The following is a 9712-nucleotide window of genomic DNA, read 5'->3' on the forward strand; positions in this document are numbered from 1 at the left end:
AAATCACTTTCCCTTTCCAGTTTTCCCATTTAAGTGAGACCACTAAAAAATGAATCACTTTTATGACTTCTCAGCAGCAACAAGATTTCCACTTATTATGAGATGAGGTTGTTCTGTTTAAATATTAAAATAAAGTCTATTTCCAAGGCAAATGTTGCTGTCTTGTGTTGTTTTACACTATGTAAGGGGAGGAAAAAATACTTTGGTAGAAATAATATCAGAAAAAAGAAAAGACTTACTTCTTAAAACTTCAGTGTTTTCACAAATATTGCCATAACTTCATAAAAGCAACCCATATCCTCTAGTGTTTCTTTAACATTATCACCATTTAAAGTGAAATCTTTAACTATTAAATTATTTTAAATATTGTGTTTTTATCCATGGAATGCTTGAGCTTATGAAAAACTGACCCTACCTATATGTCACTGTTAACATGCATCTACTTCAAATACCTTGGAAAAGAAATTGGTTGATCTATACCTTATTTTTGGCCTCAGTATCTGCATGGTGTGAAAGCACTTTTGCCACTATTGATGAGTTTTCCCAATAGACAGTGGAGAGCAGTGTTGCCACTGGCATCTGCAACATTCGGATTGGCACCGTGTTCCAAGAGAATAGTTGTGCAATCTTCCTGGTGGTATTGTACAGCCTGTGGGTATTGTAAGAAGAGGATGTCAACTCTGGGAACTCAAAAGAGACCTTCCTCATGCCTCACCAAGTAGTGATATTAAATTACATCAATTAAATTTTATTTCAGCAATTAAATGTAATCCATCTCATGCTGAAATTGGTGCCTGCTACCCACCTTAATCAGGGCGTTACTGTTTTCCCTGTCACAGGCATCGATGTCACATTTTTTCTCCACCAGGAGAGTCACCACTTCTGGATGGCCATAGACACAGGCAAAATGCAAAGCAGTCCTATGACAGTGAGAAAGATTCTTAGGAAATTACAGAGCTCTATTTCAAAATGCACCATTATTCTTGTACTCATGAATATTAAATAGCCTTCAACACAAATAGTTAATTTTCTTCTAAAATGTACAATACTTATTACTCACCAATTCATGGAAGAGCAGCCAGGTGATTTTGTGTTTGTGTGTGTGGTGCAGGGATTGAAGCCAGGGTCTTGCCCACACTAAGCAACTGCTCTACACTGAACCACAACAGCCTCCCCATCCCAGAGCAGCCTACTGTTATGCAAAGAGCAAATTTTGGATTGAGCTCAACTTGAATTTAATATTTCCTTTAAGTTCTTACTTTCTAGCTGTCTTTGAGCCTTTCTATGCCTCAACTTTCTCACCTACAAAATGATGAATGAAGTTATCTCACAGTATACTACTGTGCTAGTTAAATAAGAATCCATACCAAATATTTAGCACTATTTCTAGAACAAATAACAATAATCATTAGCTGTTGTAATCACTACTTAAGAAAGACAGCATTTCAATTAAGTAAAATAAATCATTTGTATAAGAAGGTGCAACTATCCATGTTCAGCACTCAACCTTTGGATACGAATCCCAATTCACTGAGTCAGTGCTGCCATGAATAAAATTGCTTCCTGGGAAAACAGCCTCAACATCTCTTCTCTCTACATGAACATCCTGCAGCAGTGCAATGAAAAAGTGTTCTTCATATAAAGTCATCACATATTCTGTCATGCCATATATTAAGTAAAATATGATACAGCAACAGGTATATGGCAGCAGGATCCACATGGTTGGTATTTAAAAACTACTACAAGGAAAGAGGGCTAAATAACAAAGAAAAATAATATAAAATAACAACCCTTAATTTGATTTTCATTTTAACTGAATAAAACACAGGTTTCAAATTGGTAGGTACGGCCCATTTTATTCACTATTTATATTTATAGAGTGCACAGAAATTAAATATTTCTAATGCTTAAAATTAGCTTTTAGTACTGTTTCACATTTTCAAGAGTCTTTAGTGAGTCTCATAACTTCCTATCTTCAGAGGATGTTTTGGTATAAAAGAAAGAAGGAAAGCTTCAATTAAAATTGAAGTTCTTGGGCAGAGGGGGTGAAGGGGTAGCAGAGGAAAGAGGAAAAAATGAGAATCAAGACTTGTCACATAGAGGTACAAAATCCCAACAATGAATGCAACTGTACAGTATCCCTAAAATATACCAATAAACTCAATTAAAGCTGAAAAAAATTGAAGTTCTTCAATTTTGAATCTCTCAACTTCCTAGACTGAACAAGTAAGCATGATCGTTTAAGGAGGGAGGGATCCTGATAGTAGAATATATAATAGGTATTCAGGTTATGTTTGGTGAATAAATGGATTGAAAGAATGGATAAATACTTGGGGAGTATAAAGTAAAGCAGTAATTCTTCAATAGTAATAATCACTTATATGTGATATTTTTTACTTCGATAAAGATACAATTAAAATGATTTAGACTTGCATATACATAGTAAATCTATATATAGTACAATGCACAGAATTATGTATGCATATAATAAAAAAATCTCTAAGCACAGAAGATTCTTTTACTTCTGAAGGAGCCTAGAGCTGGCAAAAATACCAATACACACACAGACAGCACAAAATTGTTATCTGTGCTAATTCATATTCCTGTTGTTATCCAGTTTATTAACAGTAAACTTTTCTTTGAATTTAATATACATTCACTGTATGAATCACAGGTAAGAGAAAGGAAAGAAAGGCACACAGAACTATTTACAAAACTCATCACATGATAATCCAGACGGCAAGTCTCAAAATACATCAAAATACTGAACTATTACTGAGTATGTTTTCTGAGGTCAATGAAATAAAATTAGAAACACAAAGATAGTGAGAAAATCTTAAATATTAGAAATAGAAAAAAACTTCTAAACAATAAAAAATGAACAGAAAACTTCATTTATTCAAATGCCTGAAAATAAATTTTATCCAATTTTGTACACGTTTTGGCTAACACAGACTTCAGTCTATTTTTATGTACACAAAATCAAACTGACTTTTTTTTTTCTTACTTGATATACCAGAGTACATCTTTTCATGTCAACATACATCAATGTCTATGCCAACTTCAATGGCCATATTATTGTATCCTATGAATGCAGTGCAATTGATACGATCTTTTTGATGGACTCTCCTTAAGCAATGCTGAAGAAAAGCCAATGACATGAGTCTCTATTTACTAAAGATATTTTAGAAATATTGAATTGATGGGTGGAAACACGCTTTTTAAAAATATGCTACAGAACTCACACCAAATTGTCTATTTAAATAAGTCATTAGCCACCTTAAATTTTAAGCAGCAATATAAATTGCTCTTCATCTTCAAAATCTTTGTAGATGTGGAACAGCATTTCATTCCTTTTTAAAATTAAATTTCCTTTACCAGGGACTCTCTGTATTTTTTTTCTATGTTTATAGGTCACTTGTAGGTCTGAACAAGAATACTTTACCCAATTTAGAGTTCAGTGTAGCTTACTGGTGATCCCCAACTTGAAAATAAATAAATAAGAATTCAGTATTTTTCCCTAGATGAGGTGAAAAATATTTCTGTAAAATGAAGAAACATTTTGCATCTGATGTATGTTGTAAATCTTTTGCAAGTATATTGTCTTTCATTTTGTTAACTTTTCTCTAAAATAAAGGAGAGTTTGATTTTTCTTTTGATTGTCAAACATCAGAATGCCTGTTTCTATGCAGGTTGTGTGTTTAGCACGCACCAGGCTCTGAGCACAACCCCCAGCACAAAAAAAGAAAGAGTGCTTGCTTTTGAGGTCATTCTTAGGAAGGCACAAATAGGCATTTGTGTTTTCTTTTGGTACCTTTCTCATATTGTACTATTTCTGAAATGTAACCTATACTCTAGGAACTTTTGTGAAAAAAAATTTCTAGCTCACAATTTTCAAACAGTTAATAGGCATTTCATTCATGGGTAACTCTGATTTTCCAACTCATGTGGATGTCACCAGTATTCAGTTCTAAATTCTTACAGATACTTGAGTGTTTCTGGATTTTCTATTAAGTTACATTCATTTATCTGTCTTTTGGGATATTAGCAAACAATTTGTTTTGATACCCAGCAAGGCAGGACTTCACTACGTTTTCTTAGTGACAAAATAGAAAAAGAGGGTGTGTGAAGTCAAGCGTTAGGTGACAGTTTTATTGGGTTTATAGAAAACTGATGAACAGAAAGTTCACATTTTGGGATTACTGAATATTTCTAGTCAAGAACATGGAGCCATGTTTCCATTTCAGTTCCCTTGTAACATTCTGCAGTAAAGAATATATGTGCACAGGTGAGGGCTGATAGAAAATGGATACTAGATTTTATTCAAATAAGTTCTAGCCCTGAATTTATATATCATATCATATTATTATATAATGTATTAATACATGTCATGTGATATATATAATGTACATTTTATTATTATATAATGTAATAATATATAATATAATACATAATATAGACATTATAAATATTATATGAATATGTTCTATATTATACATCATATATTATATATTGTATTATATATTAATACATTATATAATGGCATAATACATTATATATTAATACATTTTATAATATATTATATATAAATTATACACATATTATACAATATATCTTATGCTGTACATTATATTAAATGCATATTATATATTATTGTATTACACATTATATATCAATATTAATAATAATACATAATATAATGCATGATTAACAAAATAAATATAATATGATCAATATAATATTAATATATTATATATTATATTAAATATAATAATATAAAATATTGATATATTATGGGAAATATTTCAGTGTATTCTTTTAAAATGTATAAAACAGTTATCTTAATGTGATTTTAGGAATAAAATCCTATACACACATTTGTTCCTGTGGTTAAATTTCTTTGAAGTAGTTAATAAAGTAATCTATAACTGCTGATTGATTTTATTTTGCTGCTTATAAATATTTGGCTGCCTGGGGATAGACCCCCCTCTAACCTGTCCCCCCTCCTCATCCCCTCCTCACCCTCTCGGGCCCTCCCCCTGCCTGCCTCTCCCCTTCCTCACCCTGTCCAGCCCTCCAACCTTGGACCTGCCACTGCTCCTGCACTTTCCCAGCCCCACCTGCACACCCTCCCCTGAAGCCCCATTACCTGTGCTTCTTGTCTCCGTCATTGACACCACTTTTCCTCAGCATGAGGCGCTGCTCCACTTTCGCCGTGTCGCCCACACTTTCGGCCTTGTGTAGCTTGCCCATGGCCTTGGGGCGGGCTCTGTGCTGTGGATCCCCGCAACTGCCCTCTAGGCCTGAGGGGTCTGAGGGCACCCGGCCCCTACTACTGAAGCCAAATAGCCTCCTAATGGCTGAGGCTATCGGCATCCTAGCCCTCCCATTCAGCCTTTCTCCAACGAAAAATTTAGCCAACTGAGCTTGTAGAACAACTACTAGGCTCTGCTGCTGGCTTCCACCTGGGTGGAATCTCTGTTACCAAGCAAAAGGACTAACTGCCTCTGCGCATGTGGCGCATGCTCACGAGGCCTTCTCAGTACATAGATGCACCTGTCCACGTGGGACTTCTTCCTTTCCTGTATATTATTTTTATTATTTTATTATTTTCTCTTGCCTGAGTGTAGGAGACCAAATATTTATACTCTCAGAGTTGTTTTTGAGCCTAACATAACCGCCTCCATGTTAACATCTGAGTCACCTCACTGGCACAGACGTGCCTATGACTGTACTAACGGCCTTGCTCATTTAATGACCTAATCTGTTACATAACAACTGTATCTCATCATGACTGTTACTGTACAATAGGTTTCTCCTTTATCATTTTATGATTAGCTACTTCCTCTTACAATTTTGTGGGTTTTGCCTTTATATACTGCTTGTGCCTGCAAATAAATGAGACCTTGACAAGCCTCTGCTTGGTCTCCTTCTTTCTGTGCCTCTTTTGTCCCATTTCCAGGTATCTCCCCTTCTCGAGCTCTGCTAATTACAAGCCCTGCTGACTGGGGCACCTGAGTTCTCTGGATAATGTTTTAAGAACTATAGTGAGAAGGAGTGGTGATAGTGGACATCCTTATCTTGTTCCTGTTTTAGAGGCAAAGCATTCTGCTTCTTCTCACTTAATATGATGGTGATTGTTGGTTTGTCCTAAATTGGCCTTTGTCAGTTTGAGATGAGATCTTTCTACAACTGTTTGCTTCAGTGATTTTTTTTTTTTAATATCACGAATGGATGTTGTTTTTTGTCAAATGCTTTTTCACCATAAATTGAGATTATAATGTAATTTGTCCTTATTTTTGTTTATATTGTGTATTACTTTTATTGCTTTGTATATATTGAAAAGTCTACCTGTGCCCCTGGAATGACCCTTGTTCATGATGTACATTTTTGATAATTTCTTGTACTCTCTTTGCCAGTATTTTGTTGAGACATTTGTGTTAATATGCATTAGAGAGATTGGCCTGTAAGTCTGTTTTTAGGCTGGGACTGTCTTCATTTGGAATCATGGTCATGCCATCTCACAGGAATGACTTTGGGAATACCTTTTCTTTTCATTAAAGTGTTTGATGAGTACTGGCATTAGATGACTCCCATGGGGACCTGTGCTTTCTTCGTTGATCTTTTTCTTAATTACTTCTTCAATTTCATTGTCTGATATTGGATGATTCAGGATTTTTATATATTTTTGGTTCAGCTTTGGTAGTTCATATATATATTTATATCTATCTATCTATTAAGAATCTATCTATTTCTTCTGAATTCTCCATTTTATTAGAGACCATTAGTTACTTATGGTCTTTTGAGTTCAGCAGAGCCTGCTCAGATTTTGCCTTTTTCAATTCTAATGGCTGTAGTTTGGGTCTTTGCTTTCCTCTTTTTGGCAAGACTGGCTAGATTTTGTCTATTTTATTTATTCTTTTAAAGAACCAGGTATTTGATTCATTGATTCATTGTACGTTTTAGACTCAATTTCATGAATTTCTGCTTTGTTCCTTATAATTTACTTCCTAATACTACCACTGGATTTGGATTGTTCTTGTTTTTCTAGGAGATATGGAATACATTATTAGGTTTTCTATTTGGGCTCACCCTTGTTTCAGATGTAAGCATTCACAGCTATACACTTCTCTGTCATGACTTGCTTTCACTGTGTCCCATAGGTTGTGGTATGTTGTACTGGCTTGATTGTTGAATTCTATGAACTAATCTCTTTCTTGATTTCTTCTCTGATGAATTTATTATCCAAGTGGGTAGTGTTTAATTTTTATGTGTTTTAATATTTTCTGTTATGTTTCTGCCATTGATTTGTAGTTTCATTGCAATCTGATCTGAAAATATGCATGGTACAATTTTGATTCTTTTGCCTTTACTTAGTCATGCTTTATAGGACAGCGTATGATCTACTTTAGAGAAAATTCCATGTGCTGCTGAGAAGAATATGTATTCTGCACTTGTTGGGTGGTACACTGTAGTATTTATCATCCCCGTTTGTTTGAAGGTTTGGGTTAGTGATATTTTTGTTGATTTTTTTGTCTAGTTGATCTATTTTTTGTTTTGGTTTCCTTCTGTTTTTCAGTTAATCTGTTTTTGAGAGTGGGGAGGGTAGAGAGAGAGGAACAAAAAGATCAAAAGAATAAGAAAAATAACACTCATGAGCCACAGAGAAATAGAAAGTAGGATGAATCTGTTAAGCATATCATAAGTTGTGCATTTCTGCTCTGTAGGACCTTATTTCTCAAAAGAAATTCTTGAGCTACAGAGTAAAACATAAGACATGTGATTAATTTTAGAAATTAGTCCAGGACAGACAAAGCATGACTATAATACAGAAAGGAAAGACTGAATAGAGAAAATAGATTTTTATAATAACAACAGCTTCAAATAGCAAGGCCTCTGTGGCAAAGGACGGAACTACATGAACACTTTACTGAAAAGATATGAAATCTATACCAAATTCATAGCACAGCCATCCACAGAACTGGAGAACCAAAACAAGAAAGGAACTGGACTGCAGGAAGTGTGAGAACTATGCTATTGGCTAGATCCCAGCGCTGGTGTCTGGAAAGGGTTCAGATGGGCTGAGTTTCCACAATACAATAAAAGTTCCTTAATATTTGAGTTAGGCTTGGGGGTAGGTTTAATACTAGGATGAGGGTGGGGTTAGAATTAATTTTGAGTTAAGGTTACATTTGGAGTTAGACCAGATTAGGGTGAGGTACAGGGTTAGGGTTAGGAATCAGAGTTAGGGTTAGGGTTAGGGTTTTAGGGTAAAGGTAGAAATTAGTGTCAGGCTCCAGATTAGGGTGAGGGTTACAGGGTTACAGTGTAAGAATTGGGGTTCGCATGCATGTTCAGGGTAGGTTTTAGGGATAGTTTTCTAGTTGAGATTGGGGTTCAGTAGGTAGGTTAGTGTTATGATGAAGGTTGATAAATCAAACAATTCCCCTCAAAATTCCTTACATTTTATTTATAAATATATTCCAATATATTTTGGTAAATTAAATATTTATTTGAAAAACCTTAGAGTAAATATTAAAGCTTAGTCCAACAAAGTAAAATAGTGTATTATTTTACTAATATTTCCAAAGGAAAATATTTCAGACATGGCTTAAACACTGTGGCCATGATCAGACTTCTCTCTCTGGTTGTCTGTTATTGTTTTCTGTACTGGGAATTGAACTCAGGACATCAAGCTTACCAGACAGGCACTATGCCACTGAGCTAAATCCCTGGCCCTATCTGTAACTTTTAACTGTGACAAAATTGGGCCTTGCCACACGTCACTTTTATAATTCATTGCTTAACCAATGAATTCATTGTTATTTCACATTATAGGTTGTTATACAAAATGAAATGTATATTTGGTATCTGCCCTTGGGTCCTATGAAAGTATTGTCATACTTGCTTGAATGATTGGGTATTAAAAGCATCTTCTGTTTTTGTGCTTGGTCTTTGATCATAGTTCTTTTCACAAACTCCCAAATAATCTGCAACTTCCAGGATTATAAGAATGCCTTTTATTCTTACAAGGACTCTAGATGGAAGATAGTAAGTAAACATAAATGCATTACGGCTTGAATCTAGATCCCCCCCACCAAGCTTTATATGCTCATAGGTGGGACTTTTTGTAGGTGGCTGGATTTATGGTGGGTGCATATGGATTCAGGGTACATGATAAATAAATTAGTCTACTGATTGCTTTGGCATAGTTCTGGGTGTGGATTATGGGAAGGCTCACTCTAGGTGTGGTACCATCCAATAGGCTTGTAGCCTGAATGGAAAAAAATGGAAAGTAAGGCTCAATGTGTCTGCTTTGCTGCCTTTTGCCTGACGTGCCAGGCATACTATTTCTCTTCCATGCCACCCTGTTCTACAGCCAGTGACTATGGCCTGAAACTTCTACAAACTGTGTGTTCAATAAACCTTCCCTCCTATAATTTGTGGGTGTTGGGGTGTCCCAGCAGTGAGAAAGACAACATGTTGCTTTGGCACTTTCAACCTACATCACATCCTCTGGTAGAATATAGGATAAAGATGGATTAAATAATCAGTGATGCATATATGATTAAATCATCATCAAAACCCCTAGAATGTATAGTTTAGGGAGTCAATGAGGAAATCCTTGTAGAGGCAGTACCCCCTGAGTGCATGGGGGCAGAGGCTCCCGCTCTGGGAAACCTCCTGGATCTCTCTCTGTGCCTCTTTAAAT

The 9712-nt window shown here is 35.2% G+C and overlaps 1 protein-coding gene across 1 annotated transcript; it reads right to left on the minus strand.

Annotated features, from left to right (window-relative positions):
• Positions 1-493: 493 nt before the first annotated feature.
• Positions 494-5376, minus strand: LOC104850719 (ankyrin repeat domain-containing protein 26). Its single transcript, XM_019205078.1, has 3 exons — positions 5150-5376; positions 806-920; positions 494-649 (listed from the first exon to the last, which is right to left on the minus strand). Exons 1-3 carry the CDS (start codon positions 5374-5376, stop codon positions 494-496), a joined length of 498 nt encoding a protein of 165 aa, XP_019060623.1.
• Between the last annotated feature and the right edge of the window lie 4336 nt (positions 5377-9712).

The sequence above is a fragment of the Fukomys damarensis genome, unplaced genomic scaffold, assembly GCF_012274545.1.
Source record: "Fukomys damarensis isolate Sample0158 unplaced genomic scaffold, DMR_v1.0_HiC HiC_scaffold_73695, whole genome shotgun sequence".
Classification (NCBI taxonomy): domain Eukaryota; kingdom Metazoa; phylum Chordata; class Mammalia; order Rodentia; family Bathyergidae; genus Fukomys; species Fukomys damarensis.

Coding starts and splice junctions, on each gene's coding strand:
- LOC104850719 (XM_019205078.1), bottom strand. CDS start 5,376: ATGCCGATAGCCTCAGCCATTAGGAGGCTATTTGGCTTCAGTAGTAGG. Junction 921..5,149: donor GACGGAGACAAGAAGCACAG/GTAATGGGGCTT, acceptor TCACTGTCATAG/GACTGCTTTGCATTTTGCCT. Junction 650..805: donor ACAGTAACGCCCTGATTAAG/GTGGGTAGCAGG, acceptor CAATACCCACAG/GCTGTACAATACCACCAGGA.